We start from the raw sequence: 19,668 nt of genomic DNA on the forward strand, positions 1-19,668 counted from the left end.
TTAAAAATTCAATAACTGATGCTGGTTCAGGGCTTTAAATCTGCTTCCATACACCCTTGAGGCTCGGTGTCAGCCAATTCAGTTCAGGATAGAAGTAAGAAAAAAATAAAATAAAACAAAAAACAGACTCCTGTCTTGGCCGGTATCAGTGCTGTCAAGAAAGATGGAGCTGTGGCAGTCCACATGAATTATATATTAATAATACATGTTTTGATGATTGATTGCTTTGTATCAAATAGAAATATTTATTTTAAAAAATGCACCATATCAAATATCAAACATACACTTAGGCAGTCACTACAGTAGTTCATTCACATATCACAACCACCCCTCTGGTGCTATAAAAAACAAATCTGGAAATGACAATCAATACCTCTTTGAACGGCTGCAATTATCCTAAATATTAAGTTGTTACATTTAAGTCGAGCGATGTCAGTCATGTTTGTTTCCAGCGGCATAACGGTGTCATTGATCCCTGATGGTATTAAGAGATTAAAAGGTTCCCCCGTCCTCTCCGTGTTGTTGACAAGCGTTGTGACTCATTACGGCTATTAGCATTAAGCTGGCTCATCAATAAGCACTTGGCTGATCCATCAGTCTTCCTCTGATGTCGCCCAGGGGACCCCGCCATAGGTCCCTGCCAGCTCCGAGAGCACCCTTGATCTGTCGGTCACCGAGCACACACACACACACACACACACACACACACNCACACACACACACACACACACACACACACACACACACACACACACACACACACACACACACACACACACACACACAAGCACACGCACCCACCTGCCTTTGTGTTTGCCTGACAGGGAGGATTCAAGTGTCACTGTGAGCTTCTATTTGTTAAAGTTCTTTGTTGATGCTGCTCTAAGTGTTGGGCGAGTGAAACCACTTCTGCTTGTCAGCATCTTAGTGTTTGTCAGAGCATTCTTGTCATTTTGTTTTGTGTTGACTTGATCATTGAGGCCTTGAGAGTGTGTGTGTGTGCGTGTGTGTAGGGGTGCACATGCGCGGGAGAGAGAAAATGCAGTAAGTCTCTCCGAGTTAGTGTTTTTGCTGTATCCGTCAACTTTAGTAATGTCTTATACTGTATTTTTATGTATGCCATGTAGGCGTCGGTATGTGTGTGTGACTGTGTAACTGTCGGGTATGGCAGTGTCAGTGTCAGTCAGTGCCAGACTATGCAGTGTCAAAGTATGACAGCCAGCCATAGTTTGATGTGATAGTGTGCCACAGTGAATGACAATGTCTCGACTTAGAAACCAGTGTGTTGTCTTTGAGAGGGAGTGTGTAAGAAACAGAGCCAAAGAAGACAAGAAAAAGGATAGATGTCGGTGGTATTACAGTTCATCATGGAGGGCCTCTCCCTCTACATGCTCCAGAGCTCCCATCAGCAGCAGGGCTCCAGTGGCGTTGTCTCTAACAAAGATGATGAAGGGGTGATCGGCGTAGAACAGCTTGGGCTTTTCGACGTTCTCCTCCTCCAGATCTGCTTCTCCTTTCCCAGCTTGAGCAGCCAACTCAAGGGAAGCCCAATGGAGGACTCCACCCAGGTGGAGTTTCCCCTTGCCCTTGCTGGACACCCCGGAGAAATCAGCTGCCTTCTGGTCCCAGGCGTTAGTCAAGCCCAAAGCAGACAACTGTTTCTAGAATGGAAAAACACAGAGTGATGGAATTTATGCACTGCCTTAAATCAATTCTCCCAAAGCTTTGAGGCCATCCTATATAGAGACATCCTGCAAGTGTATGCGAACAAGCAGCTGCCAGGACACTGATCAATTATGCACGCAAGGAGACCAAACAACGAGTGGGAGGGAAAGCACATTTTAAAATTTCATGATGCTGTGACCCTCAGAAGTAGATGAAACACGCTGCCCTTCCCGATCCTTGCCACATGATTAACGTCAACATAAACATACCCTCCAAAACAGTCAATCAGTAACTTTTCTAAAAGGAGTTTGGACCATAATGTTTATTTACTTTCTATCCCAAAAAATTTCGAGACGGGAAGGAGGCTGACAGTTGCCCTTGTTGTGAGCTGGCAGAACAAAGTGGGCGACAGGCAGAGAGGAGACGGAAGGAGGAAGCAGAGGATGAATAATTTAAGAGTGATGCCCCGTGACCTCAGCACCTCCTTTGTTTTGGCTCTGATATGAATTCCACAGAAAGTCGTCGTCATGACAGGTAGTTTATCCTCCCATGGCAGAGGGCCACTCACAGTGACAGGCTTCTCCAGGGGCCAGATGAGAGCATGTGTGGGTGTGAGCGTGTGACTGTGCGGACTTGTGTGTGGATGTGCGCGGAGGCCACGGCTGGAAGGAAAGCTGCACAGGGAGACGAGTGGGTGAAGATCTTGTTTTCTAGCATTGTTTAAACTTTTGATGATTAAACTCTTTATTGGAAATATCTTTTACCGGCAGACGGGAACAGTAAATCATTTAGAGGAGCTGTCTGGGTTAATGTGAATGCTCTGTGGGTGCTGCTTGCTGACATTGGCCTTCCTTTCAAAACTCCATTGTTACAGCTCAGTATAATACTGCTCAGCTCTTAAAACCACGTGCTAATGGACAACTATAATAATCCATGTAGAATGTCTGCTTTTCTACTTAAAAGTTGAGATGTGCACGCGAGAGGAAGTTCAACTGGATCATGTCGGCTTATGCCTAAACACGAAATAAGTAGATGTATATACAGTTGCAGGCATCTGTCAATCCCATTCTAGTGTTTTCATGCAAAGCTCCCTCTCCACACAGACACACACCTCCTGCTCTAATGCACTTCTATTGTCCTCATCCATTATTCCTCCACTCTTCCTCTCTTCTTCCACTCGCTACCACTACATCACTGTCTTCCTATGCTGCTCTGCCACTCGCCTGGCATCCTCATCCCTCATCTGCCCCGCCTGCCTCTATTTTATCCCACTCTGTCTCTCTCTCTCCCTCTGCTCCTAACTCAGTCTTTTTTCCCCCGGCCTCATCCTTCTCTTTCTGTGACAGGCCCCGACTCGGCCCCGGTATACATCGCTCTCAACTTCTCGATCTCCGTCTGCAATCGTTTCCAGGTTTTTCCTGCTCCTTATCTAACAAGGAAACAGAAGCAGACTTAAGCTGGTGGATTCCTCAGATTGTTGAAGACAAATGTGTGTGTGTGAGGAAAAGCAGATGGCTTCTGTGTCTCTATGTGTCACCCATGTTCATCCCTCCTCTTTCTCTTTACCAGTATTCCACGAGGACCAAGCACACTTGGCCTACAGTCGTGCAGGTGCCACTACAAAGCATATAAATAGTACCAGTCAACTCCACATGACTTAGCTTTCCTCTCAAACTCTCTTGCTCTGCACGTCAAGGCAAAAGCACTTGGTTAATTTTTTTGAAGCTATAAGGTGTTTAAAAATTAAGGGACCCTGTGGCAGCAAGCTGGGAAACAGACCAGGGGTGTCAGAGGAGTCTATGGAGGCCTCGTGCACCACCGAGGTGTGGCACTGCATTATATGGGGAGAAAAAAACCTCTGGGAGGTGCTCTTTGGCTGCCCTTTCTCTCTGAAGCACCACATGAATCTTAGATGGAACAGCACTGGGTGGACTGCTGATGCCTTGCACACAGCATCAACGAGCTATTTGTCTGTGAGTGAGAGCCACAGGCATTGTCAGCTGGTGGTTTCCTCAGTGTGTGTGTATGTGTAGAGCTTACTTGGCCTACAGCGGTGCAGTCTAACCAGGCCTGAGGTAGCATGGCATCAACCCTCAGGCGTGCAGCACTCAGCTTCACATTATTTCAGCTCGACGGTTGAGCCCACTAAGTAGCTTGTTGGGTGTACCTGTGGGGGGTTTAAGGGGATAGGTTGTGGCAGCCAGGACATGTTACAGCTCTATCTTTGAGGAGACACTGCTGCTGACGGTAAAAGACAGAGCAGCCTTAATAATGACAACAGGGAAAAAAGATAGATGAGGAGAAAGCAGAGATCAAAAAGGGAGACAATTGCCAAACAATGCTCTTTTCATATTAGCCAGAGCTTGCGCACTCTCGAAACAGACCTGAGAAAAGGCGTTAAGATGATCAAAACCAAGGAAAGACTACAAACCACACATAACCACTTCCACTAACATCAGATATTTCTTTCTTAACAGCCAATCAAAGAGCAGCACATGGCGAACAACTGAGTAAAAAGGACAACAGACCGACTGATTCAAGTCATGTTACTAGGTAACTGCCAAAATCCCATGAAAAACCTTGTATGGTTGTGTGCAGAACTGAATGTACTTGAGGAACTTTTTCATTATTGATTATATTCTGGATTAATCACTGGTCTATGAAATGTCATAAAATAATCAAAAAACACTCACCAGCCTGAGCTGACATCTTTAAATTGCTTGTTTTGCTAAGTGACGCCCATATCTATAAATATTTGAGTCTACAATGTCATAAAACAGAGTAAAGCCACAACTTCTCACAAACAAGAAGCGAAGACTTGGGACTGATTGCCATTTTTGCTTGCAGATTATGTTGGACAGGGTTTTTTTTCACCATTTCTCCTACTATATGATGTCATGTTTCCCAATTCTGGTTATAAAGATCATTTATGTTAGTGCCCTTGTAACTGAAGGGTTACAACAAATGCAATAACCCCACTGAGGACCTTTGCTGCATGTCATCCCCCTCTCTTTCCACATGTTTCCCATCTGCCTCTTTTATGTCCAACAAAGGGAACATACCTAAATAAATCAATCTTGATGAGGCATCTTCTGGATCAGAAGGCAAATGATTTGAATTCTTCGACACCACACACTGTGCGATTTTATTTCCCCATCCTCAACATCAACTGACCTCAAAACAGAAACAAACTAAATCCAGCCTGGTTCAATCAACTGTGATGTCTACATCGTGACTATAGAGTCCAACATCATAGAAAACACGAGGCTAAACATCCACTGATCCTGCACAGTTTTACACCTCCCGTTCCCTCTGGCTCACCAATCATGCGCTCAAAATGATTCTTTTAAGCTGTCGCCACCTTAAACAACTGCAGACGTGTTCTGCTTAATTCAATACTGCCCTTAACATTCTGTGTGGGTGGTTTCAAGTATGCAGTATGTGGCACTGGCATCATCACAGCTCCATTTCACGGACACATTTGATGCAGGCTTAAAAAAAAAAAAAAAAGCCTCCCTTTCTATCAGCTCTCTTGAGGCTTCAAAGCCTCTCCATCTCTTTATTGAGTCTCATCAGCAATACCGCTATTGGTATCTTATTTACATGGGCTTTTACCTCTTTTGCACGGTCAATGCGCTCCCATTCACTTGCTCACACATACACATGAACTGCTTTTTATTCCACAAGGCTGTTTTATCACAAATGAAAAAGGGGAAAAAAAAAGGAACCTTAGCTTTTAGCGAGATATTTAACTAATGGCCATGAAACACATCTGATTAATTCATATGATGCAGAGCTGTGGTAGCTGTGTTAAAACAGCTGTCCCTCGACACTGTATACTGCGGAGTGTGCTCTTGTAAATATTTGATGGCCTTTTGACCTCATTAGCCGTGATTGAGTGAGCTCTCCGGTGCACACTCATACGTCTTAGTCACCGACTGGAGATACAGCCAGAATGGAGCTTGAGCTCGACCATTAGTGTGTACGTGTGTGTGGCCTGGTCAGCACTGGATCAGAGACAGAGGGGGAGAGCGATGAGGGTGGTTTATCCAGTGACCTCTGGGCCAGGCTTGTTAAGAGGGTTCTCCGTCTCCGACAACAGACTCCGACACAGTCTGCCCTTCACCAAAGGAGAACACCACAAATAGGGAGACGGAAAGAAAGAGAAAGGCAGAATTCTGCAGCTATTTATAGTTCTCTGTGACGCTTTCCACCTTGTCCCCGAGCAATCATTGACCCCCCTCGTCCTCCTCCACCTCTTCAGCTCACTTGCCTGAGAATGTCACTTCTATTTAGGTCAGCAGAGCCAACGTGCGGCCGCTGACTGATGGCGTATTACAGTCACATGTGAGACCTACAAAAAGGAATTTGATCCTTAGGACTTATACGACGGACAGGACAGAGGTGAAAGAGGGAATGGGTGCATCTGGATGTGGCAAATCCATGTAGCATGACCCAGAGGTGCGTGATTTTGTTTGTTCTCATTAGCCTCGCACAGAGGACACTAGTGTTAGGATTGGCATACACACACTATGATCTCCTGTTTGTCCAGATGCCCCCCTCTAATCTCAGGACTCCATGGCCATCCCAAGCACTGACAGACAGAGTGGTAAACAGTATTAACGCACAGTGATGAGCAATTATTTGCCTGAGCCAATTGGAAAAATGATCGTCAGAGAAGACATGGCAGGCTGTCACTGGCCAGAGGGGTTGGGCAGACAGATGAAATGAGATTGGAGTGGGTTGAGGGTTTGTTTGGAGCTTTAGCTCTTTCATAATGATTCCTCGAATGCACCTCTTTTTCTGGAGAGAGCAAACGGAGGCAGACAACTCTTGACGAGTCACAGAAGCAGAGGCCAAAACATTCAAGTGCTTGTCCATAATTAGGTTACATAATGAGAGCAAAGTACAGTGACTTTTAGTTGTTTACAAGAGCAAAAAGTTTTTTTCCCTTCTGTCTGGCAAACTCTCTCGCAGAGACAAAAGAGGATTTGTGCAACAGTACGTTTTCCTGCTCTTTCCCTGGCAAAGTCAGAGCCGTGTCAAAAGGAGTTGTTTCAAGCTTTAGTTCTAGATTACAGCCTCCTCCCCGGAGTGTCCTGACAATGTTAATGTCAAAAGCTTGTTCTTCAGGGCATGGCTAGCAGAATAACATGGCAGCACAACTCTTCAGAGATGTTTGTTAAACTAGAAAGAGGCCAAAGTGGATTTCATCAGCCCATGATGAGGTTACAATGTACAGCTACAGAGGACATGGTAATAGGTTCCAGTCAGTGTACCCTGCCCTAAGGAAATGGATTTTACTGACATGCCCTCTGTATCTGTCAGGTTCAACTAACCTCTCTCTCTCTCTCTCCCTCCCTCTTACTACGTCTCCCTCACTCAACCACAACCGCTTTACCACCAACTACTGTCTCTGACTGAAATTTTAGAAGCAAAGCGACTGCATGCAACACCAATGGAAAGATACAGAAGGATGCAAACACAAGTGAACTTACTCTGAGCTGTGGGATTTGAGGTAAAGACGCATCCATGCAGTTTGAAAATGTTTCAAGTCAATAATAATAAAAACAAACAACTAATCCAGAGGTTGTATGACTCCACTTCATCACCCATAGAGAGACAAAATGACAAACAGTACGAGGTGAAAATTTGCTTTGCATTCAGTCATAATGCATCTTAAGGTCCGTCTCTTGCTGGTGAGTAATGTGGAGCACAAGAGATGTCTGGAGAACATTTTAATGGTTTGGCACTGTCTTAAATGCCAATCCTTTCTTTACAGTGTTTTGCTCACCTCAGCCTGCTTTACTTTATGACAGCCGCTCTCCCCTTTGTCAGCGTTTTTGCTTGCATATGCAAGTGAACAAGATAACAAATCTGTCAGAAGAATCATCACTTTAGTCAGTTTAAATTGCTAAACAATGCCCTTGGAAGGTCATGGTGTTTTGTATTTTTGTATTTATGTGAAACAGTTGATGTCCTGGGGACCAAGACATATCAAAAATCAGCTGTCGTTAATTTAAATTACAAACTTTACATTTACATTGTCCAGGGTGTACCCTGCCTCTCGCCCAATGTCAGCTGGGACAGACTCCTGCACACCTGTGACCCTTAACAGTGTAAGTGGTTACTGAAAATGAATGAATGAATGTCCAGTGTGTAGGATTTAGGGGGACATGTTGGCAGAAATGGAATATAATATTCAGTACTATCTTTTCACCAGTGTATGATCACCTGACAGAAACAGCACTGTGTTTTTGTTACCTTAGAATGAGCTGTTTATTTCTACATACGGAGCAGGTCCTCACCTACGAAGTCCGCCACGTTGTTTCGACAGTAGCCCAGAATGGACAAACCAAACACCTTAGTTCTCCTACATGCTTGGCACACGGGAGAAGTTTCAGTTTGGATGCAATCTGCAACCTCACCACTAGATGTCACTAAATCCTACACACCAGATCTAAACAATATGGGAAAAATTCCATTCCATTTTTTTAAATAATATTGCAATTGCAATTGCAATTAAGTAGGACCACCATACCACTGAATACATGAATCTTGCTGAACTACAGTCAGTAGTGCTGTAACAAATCACACAAACTAAAGAAGACACTGACTATGGCTCCACTGCTCGCCTCAGTGTGAACATGTTGTTGACTGTTGCTACTTCAGGACGCACACAAACATCAACACTTGTCTGCTCTCAGCGCATCCACCGCAAGGCTGATTTATGTCTCTAGTTGCTCAACCATACACTTGCTACAGGAAACAATAAAATATGTAAACATGTGGAGTGCATTTTTACCTTGTCTTGGACATTTTCATCCAGTATACTGCGAGCACCAAAGTTTATGTGTGCCATTTTTCAAGTTGTTATCTACATTTATTCTTACTTACAGATTTTACATGGAGTGTAGGGCAGAGCATACACACAACCGTGATTTTAAAATTACATATTATACTGCAATACTGGTTTGAATCGGATTAATTGTTCAGCCCTACTTGACCAAAATTTATCTTGTACTCAGCCAAAGATCATTTGTGGAGGAAGAACCTCCACTCAGTAACACCACTGCACAATTGAAAGTTTGACTTAATAGTTTTGAATCAGGACCATCAATATTTGGATTATGTACCTTTTGAAAAATCAGGTGTGTCACATGCAAAAAACTCAACAGAGACATCCCTACTGACTACATTCTTTGGCAACCGCAAATGAAAAAAGTTAACTATAGAACTGTGCCTGCAACTAACGTCAGTACAATACGCTTGAAAGGGAAACTTTCTTTTTGCCATGACCCACATCAGCAGGATACTCTCAAAGGAGTGGAGGCCTGTGTGATTCTAGCAACTTGTCTGTGCCCTTGCCCCTGCTATGGACCCTGTGGCCTGGTCAAATACGTGCTCTAACACTAGCTCAACAACTCTCCAACCTTTCAGTCAGCAGCCCGACACAGTCTCCGGTCTGGCCTGTGTGAACCTTAACAAGCCCCATGCACTCACATTAGCATCAGCAGCCACTAAGCTGCTGCCTGTCTGCCTGGTGCTCCTCCTGGCTTCCTCTCCTCTGACTCAGACCAGCTACCTGCTGGCTCTGGGGCCAAGAGGAGCAGAGATAGAGGCAGACTACCAGCTGGGCTGTGGCATGACCTTTGTGCTCCTGCAAAAGGAAGTCTGTGGGAGGCTTTGGAAACCCACAGAGGAGCCACAGGTCATGGTCATCCTCAGGCCCCTCTTAGCCTCCTAGCAGCCAGGGTTTGAGTCCCTGCTGAAGGCTGTTACAGCCCAAATGCTGTGAGTACAGCTGGATGCCTATCACCTCAAGGGAGAGAGGAGAAGTGTGGGAAGAAGTGACATTTGAACTTACCAGATTCAGAGTCTGCACTGAACTGGAAAGGGCAAGTCAGGCCACTGCTTCAGTTACTAAGAGCACTAAAGAGAAAAAGGAAGACAGAAAAGTAGGCAAGAAACAGAGGTCACAGGTGATGAATGCGTGGAGAAGAACAACAAAGAGGAAGAAATGGCATGCGAGAAACACTGCACAACATCGAGGGGGAGCAGTGAGAGAAGAGGCGGCGGAGCCAAATGAGGAGGAAGAGTAAGGACATATGAATGGAGAAAAAATTATTCTTGAAGGGGAAAAGAAAGGGAACTAAGATAAGCAGAGTCAGGAAGAGGAGGTGGCCAAGACAGAAGCATAGAACAAAGATGAGGCAACATGGAAAAACCAAAGCAGAGGATGAAGAAGGCGAAGAAACAATGAGAATGATGACTGGATTTTTTGGAGATATGAGAAACCGTATCAGGTGAAGTGAAAAAATGATGCAGTGTGTGGAAACAGGAAATGAATGAAAGATAGAAACTAAAAGAAAGAAACTACAATTGATGCTGCATGTAGGGATCCACTCTGTCAAATTTCTCTACAGTACTGAAAAACGGAGGAAACGCTTCTTCAGTTCATGTTTAATGTGCTCTATAGGCATATCACCTCAATCCGCTGTGTCAAATACAAATGCAGGGAACATGGATTAAAAGACAATAGAATCAACCACTATTACTCCCTGCTACCTGTAGATGCCCCTAAAAAGAAAACACCACAAACCCTGTTGCAAGGGCAGGTGAGGTGAGTCTGCAAATTAGGCTAATACAAGATAGACTGTGCCTGCTGGGGACGGAGCATCTGGTTGTTCACACTCACTCCAAGGATTTGCCGGAGCCAGCCAAGGCCCTTGGGGAAAAATTCAGGAGCAACAGCTCATGCGGCTGTGCTGCATACCACAGGGAGGGGGAAAAGGGATGCACCACAAACCTAGAGATGTACCTTGCTTAAAGACATGACCCTAAAATGGAAAAGGGTTTCACAGATGGGCTACACTGAAAAATCTGTGAAAAAAGAACACTACTGACACCCCTCTGACTGCACTCTATGGGTTTCTCAGCTTATCAGAAGAGCTGTAAGACATCAGCTTAGTCTTTACTCTTCAAACCTTTCAGAGCAGTCGGGATCAGAGATACCACTCTGACTGCCATACAAGACGGGCATGATGTAATTGCCTTTACTGTATGGTTATCAAAGCATGAGAAATATACTACTGTACATGTGAAAAATAATCATTATACTGTGATGTATTTAGAGCTGGAGTGTATGATGGAGCAAGGTATTATAATTACATAAGTTAATAATTGATTGAGGCTGAGGTAAAGTTTATTCCATCTTAATATTAAGGTGTGTGTCCCCATAGCTTGTTGGGGGGGCAGAAAAGCGGGTGCAGGGCTCAAGGGAGCAAAGTATTTTTTTGCCATTTTGTTGGATGATGAAGAAACTACTTCAAATATGTCACATAAAAAAACTTAAAAATAATGCTTCTGCTACCAAAGTAAAGACTGAAAAAGAAGTTCATGACTGATGAGATCTATCCAACCGAAATGTTGCATTTATAATCATGGGGGCCAATTAACAGTGTGTGCTTTATTTTTCTCTGGTTTTTATTTCCACCTCTCATCACACAGGTGTCTCGTGTTATTCTGAGCTGTAGTGATGGAATCAGAGTGTAAAATCAGTCACCCTGTCAGCCATCACCGCATGGATAAAATTAACTTTACACAATTAAAATGCAGCTCAAGTCATCATTATGTGTTTAGTGTTGTAAACAGTCTCTCTGTTTGTCAGAAGCTCTATTTTAAAACCAGAGTGGGAATGGAAGGCCTGGAAGAATAAAATCATTCTGACCACACTCTCCTCATTGGTAAACAATTGAAAAAATATGCTGGCGCTCAGACGAAAACTCTGTGGTCACTCAGCCTAAGATATCTTAACGCCTATTCCACTGGCATAACTACAATCGCAATACCTTACCATGAGTTTAAACCTTAAACTTTAAAGTCTGTTAGGTTTGTTGTACTTACCTGGAGACTGAGTGTGCTGGTGATGTTTGCCCGAGGCAGCGAGATGGACATACTAGTGATATTGGTCTTCTCCAGCCACTTGGACAGCAGCTCAGGTGTCAGCAGTTTCTCCAACCTCGCCAGACTCTCGACATGGAAGGGCAGCAGGAGCACCACGCTGGCCTTGCCCCCATATAGGGGCACCTCCAGAACCTGCACCATGTTTTCAATGTCTTCATGGTGACGGTACAAACCTGGAGGAAATGACAGGCGGAGGCATGCACAGAGGTGAGGAAAGATCAGAGTCAAGGAGAGAATTTGCCATAATGTAACATTCTTGCTTTTCAGCAGTAGTTCAGAGCAGCAGTTCTCCACAGCAGTTCACTTGGAAGTTGGTTCAAACTTGCATTTTCAGCTGTGTCACTGCAGTCACTTGGTGAGTTCTCACTTTCCTAAATGAACTGAGCTACAGGAGAAAACACTACAGAGCTGAATTGAATCCATTCAAACAAAATGTGAATGCAACCTTAGACGACGTGACAAAGGATCACTGAAGTAATCTTTTTTATGTATTGGAAAGGACATTATAATATAACATTAAATATAATACAATGCAGTCTTTCTACATATTTTAATGCCGTCATAGCAGAATATTCGCTCTGCCTTGCTGTTGTTTTAAGACAATGCATAAAATATGAAAAGCGTGTTAAATAAATCATAAGGTACACAGTGATAAATAGGAGAGAAGCAGATTGGACCTTACAGATGTTCAAGCCATTTTAGAACTCAAATTGCTTTTCGCTGCATTTATTTGCTGGCAGGAGTACAGCAGCGACAGACTGTGTTTTTTTACCTGCTCTGTGCATCATCATCACTTTGGTGTATTTCTTCCCCAAGAAGGTACGATGATCTGTGCTCTCACCGCTGAACTCTCTCTCCCACAGCCCTGAGCAAACAGCCAAACAAACACAGAGGACAGAGCCATTTTGAATGCAGAATACCTGACGTGGATGGGCTGTGAGAAAATACTGAATGATCCAAAGAGGTGAGAGGGTGGACACTAGGTTAAACAATGACACGTTCATAAAACACACACAGACCTCATACATAGTGACACCAACTGACACAGCTCATGAATTATCAATATCTACTGCCCATTAAAAAGTGTCTACTCTCCTCAAAGCTGCTGAGTTGAGCGCTATACTGAGGCTGTTATGAGGTCCTTGAGGCCACATCGTCCCATTTGCTGTTCACCACATCTCACTTGGCCCTGCTAACCCCCTGACAGCTGTCAATTTAGGAGGGGCTGAGACTGGTGGAATTACTGTTGTAATAACCTCACAACACATTCCCAAAGCTGCTGGCCCATTCAATTGTGTGGGGGACACTGGATGGAGCGAGGAGGTCGACAGATTATGACTCTTACTTATGGCACTCTTTGTGAACAACACCTGGGGACGGCTAGGGCTGCAACTAACAATGATTTTCATTATCGATTATCGATCACCACACTTAGGACACAATAATAAGGTGCAAAAAGGCCAAAAAAATCAAACGGCTCATTTGCCCTGATGAAAGTCTTCAGACCAATTGCTTGGCTTTACTAAAAAATACTTACATTGGACAAACGTGCAGAGCATGCTATTCTCCACATCATAGTCTGATAAATGTCAGAAAAAAGAGTGAAAATTATCCATTTCAAGTTACCAGAGTCCAAAGTCACAACTTAAACTTGCTTGTTCAGTCCAAACAACAGTCCCACATAATTCAAAATGATTCAATTTAAAATTATAAAACAGAGTAAGCAGCAAATGCTCTCAAATGCCAAATACTCTCATTTAAATGTTTGGCATTTTTGCTTGATAAATGACTTAAAAAGTATTATTCAATTAGTATTCTAGATTAAGTATTGCACCTCCATCAAGCTGGGGCCACAATCGCTACTCTGTAAGTCTGTAAGTCTGTACTTAGCATTTACTGTAGCTCAAATCACTGCTGTGGCTAACATCGGCATGCTAACAGTCTCACAAAGACAATGTTAACATGTTGATGCTAAGCAGGTATAATGTTCGCCATGCTCATGTTCTTAGTTTAGCTCGTAAGCATACATGCTGACATTTAATTGGCACTAAACACAAAGTACGGCTGAGGCTGATGGGAATGTCAGTAATTTTGCAGGTATTTAGTTGTTAACCAAAGTGTTAGACAAATTGGAATTTTGACCAAATAAGTGGTTGTCAAGATCTGTCAATAGAACCATAAACGTCAACCTAATGGTGGTGCTTAAGCAAAGTAGCACCAAAGTCTTTTGGATACATCTTATGGAAACCACACGGGTCTGTACAAAATGTTGTGCCAATACATTTGGTAGATACTGAGCTTAAATTTGACCTGCTGGTGACACTGCAGGAAAAGTCATGAACGTCTGTCTCAAATTTTATTGCAGTCGACCCATCAGTTGTTAGGATATTTTCGTTGATACAGAAATCCCTAGAGCCACATTGCCAGCATGGCTAAAAAAAAGTTCAATATGGATAAAACTTTTCTGATATTGTTTTGTATATTGTTAAAATAAATTTGTAAAGTTTAAAACTTTAAAAACATACAAAAATATTCAGCAGGGGCTAAAATATTCCAGCATCTAGCCTCTAGAGCCACACGAGACCTTTTGAAACATGTGACCTTGGTGTTTAAAATTGGAGCCGTTTTAAATAGTTTAATTATCAAAACTGATGCCGATTAATTTCCCGTTGATAAATTATTTGACTCATTGTTTCAGCACAAGGGGTAGATTTCCCAAAAACCACCCAGCCTCCACTGGACCTGAGCCAGTAACAAGTCACAGCCGAACGACATGTGAGTCTCCCTTCCAGGCATGCTAGTGCAAGTCACAAACATTCGCTCCGCTTCCTATAACATCAGAGACTGGAATATGATCGCGCTGGAATTCAAAAACAACCGGCTGAAGATTACCTGAAGTGGCAGCCGTGTTGCTGGAATGATGTCATAATGAGGAGTAACGTCTCCACAGTATGTGTACATGCGTGAGCAGGGATTTTAATGACCTCACCAGGCTGCACAGCAGTCTCTGTTGATCTCTGCGTGTGGCTGTGTGGGCTTGTGTCTAGACAAGCGCGCCTGCTTTGGGTCTGCACTGCGTGATCTTCGTTTATAGGACAGCGCTGTTGCCGAGACATCTCTTGAAACCTGAATCCATTAATATCCATCAACAATAAACAGCGAGACAATTGCAAAGCTAAGAAATCCAATCGCTCACAGATTTACCAATTCATACTGTAAACTTCAGCAAAAACCAGAGGAGAATCAATGAGAGCGACCGGCTCCCTCTCCTCCCTCATCAACTTTTGATTACAAGTAGTTCTGGTATTTCAGAAGCTATTATTAGAGGTAAAATATGTGGGGACTTGTTGTTCTCTCTCGCCTTTTCTTTCCTCTTCTAGTTCCCCATGTTGCAGCGTTATCTTGTGTATAAGTTTCTCTCTACTGTTTTTTTTCTCCTCACAATCTTATTTTTCTTCTTCCGTCTCCAGTGTTTGTTTGTCTAAAACAGGAACAAAGCCTGAATTAATTAGCTAGTTTGGACTGGAACTCCCAAGGTAGGCCTTTTACATCCCTCCACTATGTCTGTCAATCTCTTTCGCTCTCTCAGCAGGCCACCCTCTCTTTCTTTACTTTTCTCAGTTTTCGCTCTTTACTTTTCTCCCCTGCATCTTTTTGTCCCCTTCCCACCCAGAAATCTCTCCTTACACTGCTCTTTCTCTGCAGTGCTCTAGCAACTCTCTGTGCATTTAACATCCTTCTACTATAAACATGTTCCACTACTAATTGCCCCTGACCTTCCCTTTCTTTGAATGCAGTGTGCAGTCCAGGGAAGGAGGGACAGCGCGGAGGATTTTTGTAATTCTCCCCTTCAATAATTAACTAAAGGGAACGCAAGTGAAACAAACAAAAACGGGCAAGGAAGCAGATGACTGTTCAGTGCCAGAAGAAATCCCGGCACCATCTCTGAAACCATTACATTATCACACACTATGAATTGCCTAAGGACCGTGAAATCAAAGACAAATAAAAAAAGTTACAACAAACCACAGGCAGCCAGCACGAGCAAGACGAAAACTATCGACCACTTGTGAATTATGAATCAAAACTAAAGGAATCCAATTTTACGTAATCTAATTTGTGCGCTGCAATCTGCTGTATAATCTAATTTGTATATTTCCTCCACAAAATTAATGAACCGACCAACGAGGGTCGGCTCACAGAAAAACTAATTTCGTAATGAAGTCAAAACATCAAACAAAGAAAATTAATTAAATTGCTTATCAATGTATAGTCTGTCAGGGAATGTTATTTTCAAAAGGCTGTCTATCTGTTGGCAACCTGTTTTCACTTCAGCCTCGCCTCGCCTTCTTTGCACCTAATAAAAAGAATACCTGCAGGAGGAAACAGAGGGAGTAGAGGCAGATAGGCGCAGATAAGGATGTGAACAAGGAGACATGTGGTAAAGAAGAGGAAGAGGAGACAGGGGTAGATTAGAGAGGTGATAAACAATGACAAAGGCACAAAAACAGAGACAAATGCCACAAAAAGAACAAGCGAAACAGAAGGATGTACTTAACACGTCATCGTCTTTTGTGGAGACTGCAAACAAAAATGAGATCAGCAGGCATGCGAATGTTGACTGTGCTCTGAGGAAGTGAGAGATGGTAGATTACACTCCTGAAAAGTTGTCATGAAAATTGAAAATAAGCTATTTCTTTGACTCATGATGAATTAAAATATAGCTGAACAGATACTGACACCCTTTAACAGCCAAATATTCTACCTCTTTAACCTTTAATGGTCGCTTCTAACCGGGCACAATGATGACCTTCAGATAAGGATTACAGGGATATGTTTTGGGGATGCAGCTCACAGATGGGGCCTCTAACTGACTACATTTGCACCGAAACATTGACTAGTTTCCTCCACTGCGGCCCCGTCACAAAGAACAGATCAGAGCCAAGCTGTGCCGCTGCAGACTTGGAGCGCTCCAAGCACAGATGTTAGGCATGACACCGAGGGAGAGAGTCTGGACACTTGTTACTCAATTATTTAAGATGACACATCACCCCCCAATGGAAGATGAATAAGCTCTCAGTGATAGACCCCCGAATCATCCTTTATCTGCTGTGTCCACCAGCTGGAGTCCACCGCATGCATGCACACAGAAACACACACACACACACACACACACACACACACACACACACACACACACAGACATGCAGGCTGCACACAGGTGGGCATGCTGGCACACACAATGTAGTGGGCAAACTGGCGCGTAGACTCTCAGTGCTGTGACTGTCTGACTGAAAACGGTACATGTGCAACAGCATATTAATATTCTAAGACTTCTCATCCAATGCAGCAAACATCATCCATACAGAGTCATTGCATAATTACAAATGACTCCACAATTACAGAGCACACCAGTCTATTTCAGCCTTACTCAGTCCAGCCTAGCTGCTATGTTGTGTGTCTGCATCTGACCAGTTATGCCACTGGATGCTCACCATAATAAAATATTCAGTTGGCTATAAAACTGCATCATTTAGGGTCACAGGCGGGACTGTTTTGGACACAGTGACAAATGATGACATGTTTGCATGCTATTTTACATCATTTCCAAACTCATGTTTTCCAGGATTTTGTGACCACAGACATGGTGAAGTGAATAAGGACGAGCCCACTTGTGTATTTTTGTGTATTTACTGTTTCTACATACCTTTAAAGTGCAGGGCATTGGCCAGTATCAAAGCTCCATCCTTAGCCTGGATTTCATCCACTAAAGGAGCCCCCTCCAGTCCACCAAGCCCAGCTTTAGCCCAGCTATGGAGCTTCTTCAGGTCAGCCTTGGAATCTCCTTTTCCCAGTGGCCGATGCTGCAGCCCGAACCTGGCCTGGCTCTCCTTCACAAATGCCTGGCTGACTGGAGGAGCTTGCTTGGAAAACAGAGCTGAGGATGCGCGCAGGTGAAAGCTGGTACCATTGGCTTCAGTGAAGCTCTTCAACGCCCCGGACAGGATCTCCCTGGCACGGGCTCCAGCCTTGGCGGCAGTGACTGGAGTCTTGAGGAGGTCATGGACCTGGCTGGAAGTGGTGCCTGCTGAACCTTTACCCAGCGCTCCGAGCGAGGAGGCCACAAGCAGAGGAGAGAAGAGGGTGTTTAAAGAGCTTGAGTCAGAGCGCAGAGCCTGGTACAGGTGCAGACCGAGAGCCCAGCTGGGGTCACCCAGAGGAGGCGGCGGGCGGGGTGGAGGCGGGGTGGCTGGGGCAGCAGGGCTCTTCTTGGATGAATCCGTGGCGCTGCCCTGCACCAGAAGAACTGGCAAAGAAATGAGGATACAGACAGGAAGCCTGGGCAGCATGGCAGATCTAGAGGAAAGCACAGGGCGAGGAGTCAGCATTAATATAAACTATTTGTGTGTGTGTATGACAGTGAGAAGAATTAAGAGAATGCATTCTTCTCATTAATGACACAAAGAAAATAGCTCTATTCATTACAGGCATTCTGACTCTGATTTTTAACAGTGTAATAGCTCCTCGTGCTGTTATTGCACTGTTCATATTTGAGATAAAGCAATATAAACACAGCCTAAGGGTTCCCTCTTTGCTGTAAAACTACAACTACTTGTGCAAACAGCAGCCCCGGCTCCTACGGTGCCACAGCAGTAAACTTGATTTTGTAAATTCCTCCCCACTTGGCAACACGGTTATTATCTCACCCGCTGCGGGAAAACCGGAGTGTGACAATTAACTTCGATGAAGTTTTCAAAAGAAGCTTTTCAGTGTACGCGTTTCTCCATCTTGCCTCACATAAACCCCCAGACTCGACTGATTTTTGGCGAGTCGGTGACAGCGGTGACGGGAAGCAGCTGCTGTCGAGTTCAGCCTACTGTGTTGTGATTTCCGAAAACCTCTGGGCGAAAGGGAAACAAGGAAAAGCGTATTTGTTCAAGTTTACCGTTAATTAATTCAAGTATATCCCTCTCCTCCGCTGCTGTCTCTTTGGCTGCGTCCTCTACAGGAAGCGGGTTCAGACGTGGCAGCGCACAGAGGAAGTTTACCGTCTCCCCTCAACTTCACCCCGGGAAACATTTCTCTTCCAGGCGTCCAACTTCCAGGCGTCCCATTCAAGCAGCTGCTACTGTACGCTGTTAGAGATAAACGTCAGCTAACGAAAAGTTTGATAAAACGACATTAAATATGTTCAAAATACCCATGTAACCACAGTAAGATGTAGTTCTTACATTAATAAAACTGTAAAAGTGGTTAAAAGTGTCACACTGTGAAAAAACACCGTGAAAGTTCAGTTTTTAAAGCAGACCACATCGCCCCGCGGTTAAAACATGTCGCAGCTAAACACACAGCTTTATGTACAAGAAAAATATTTATAAATGTCGAATCCAAAAGGCAAACCACTGGAGAAAATCTACTGTAATGTCGCTTTTGTGGTAACTGCGCAGGCATAATACATGCATGCTTTAGAAAACCATAATTAAATATGACAAAGTCCCTGTAGGCACATATTATAGCTGTTCCCGAGGAGTTTGGCAGGGATTGTGTGCATGTTGGGCCTGGTATAGTTTTTAAAACGAACACAAAAACCCACCAGTTGCAGTAAATGAGGCGTTTCTCTCCATACATTCAAAGGCAAGCTCTGTGGGTTCGCCTGGATAATAAACCCTCTTGTTCTTGGCTCGGTGGGGGTTGTAGTTCCCACAGCCATTCAAGCGGGGTCGCTAATGGTCTTCTCATCGCCTCAGCTCAGTGACCCTGTGAGAGGCTGCAGCATGTGGGCCAGGGCCCCGGCGAACTTGACACCCAGCCCTCCCAGTGGAGAGGATATAGACCGCAGAGAAGGCAGGCAGAGGTTTGGGTCCAGACACCTGAGGAGTTTTAACTTTGCACTTGTGATTTAGTGTTGAATCTGTCTGCATTTTGGGATGCTAATTAGGCAATAGTAACACTAGAATGTTTTAAATAGCCCACCTTTTAGATTCACTACTTTTTATTTCCACTTAATGAAATGAAACTTGCAGGTGACCCCCACAC

At 44.0% G+C, this 19,668-nt stretch overlaps 1 protein-coding gene across 2 annotated transcripts; it reads right to left on the reverse strand.

Moving 5' to 3' along the window:
* Window positions 1-221: 221 nt before the first annotated feature.
* serpinh2 (serine (or cysteine) peptidase inhibitor, clade H, member 2) lies at window positions 222-18,749 on the reverse strand. 2 transcript variants are annotated; one of them, XM_050067017.1, is made up of 5 exons: window positions 18,578-18,749; window positions 17,339-17,988; window positions 12,404-12,496; window positions 11,572-11,804; window positions 222-1,661 (listed from the first exon to the last, which is right to left on the reverse strand). In XM_050067017.1, exons 2-5 carry the CDS (start codon window positions 17,979-17,981, stop codon window positions 1,356-1,358), a joined length of 1,275 nt encoding a protein of 424 aa, XP_049922974.1. In that variant the 5' UTR covers window positions 17,982-17,988; window positions 18,578-18,749; the 3' UTR covers window positions 222-1,355. The 2 variants fall into 2 exon arrangements, with proteins under 2 accessions (XP_049922974.1, XP_049922975.1); XM_050067018.1 differs by lacking the exon at window positions 18,578-18,749 and adding an exon at window positions 18,339-18,489.
* Between the last annotated feature and the right edge of the window lie 919 nt (window positions 18,750-19,668).

Source organism: Epinephelus moara, chromosome 17 (assembly GCF_006386435.1).
Source record: "Epinephelus moara isolate mb chromosome 17, YSFRI_EMoa_1.0, whole genome shotgun sequence".
NCBI lineage: Eukaryota > Metazoa > Chordata > Actinopteri > Perciformes > Serranidae > Epinephelus > Epinephelus moara.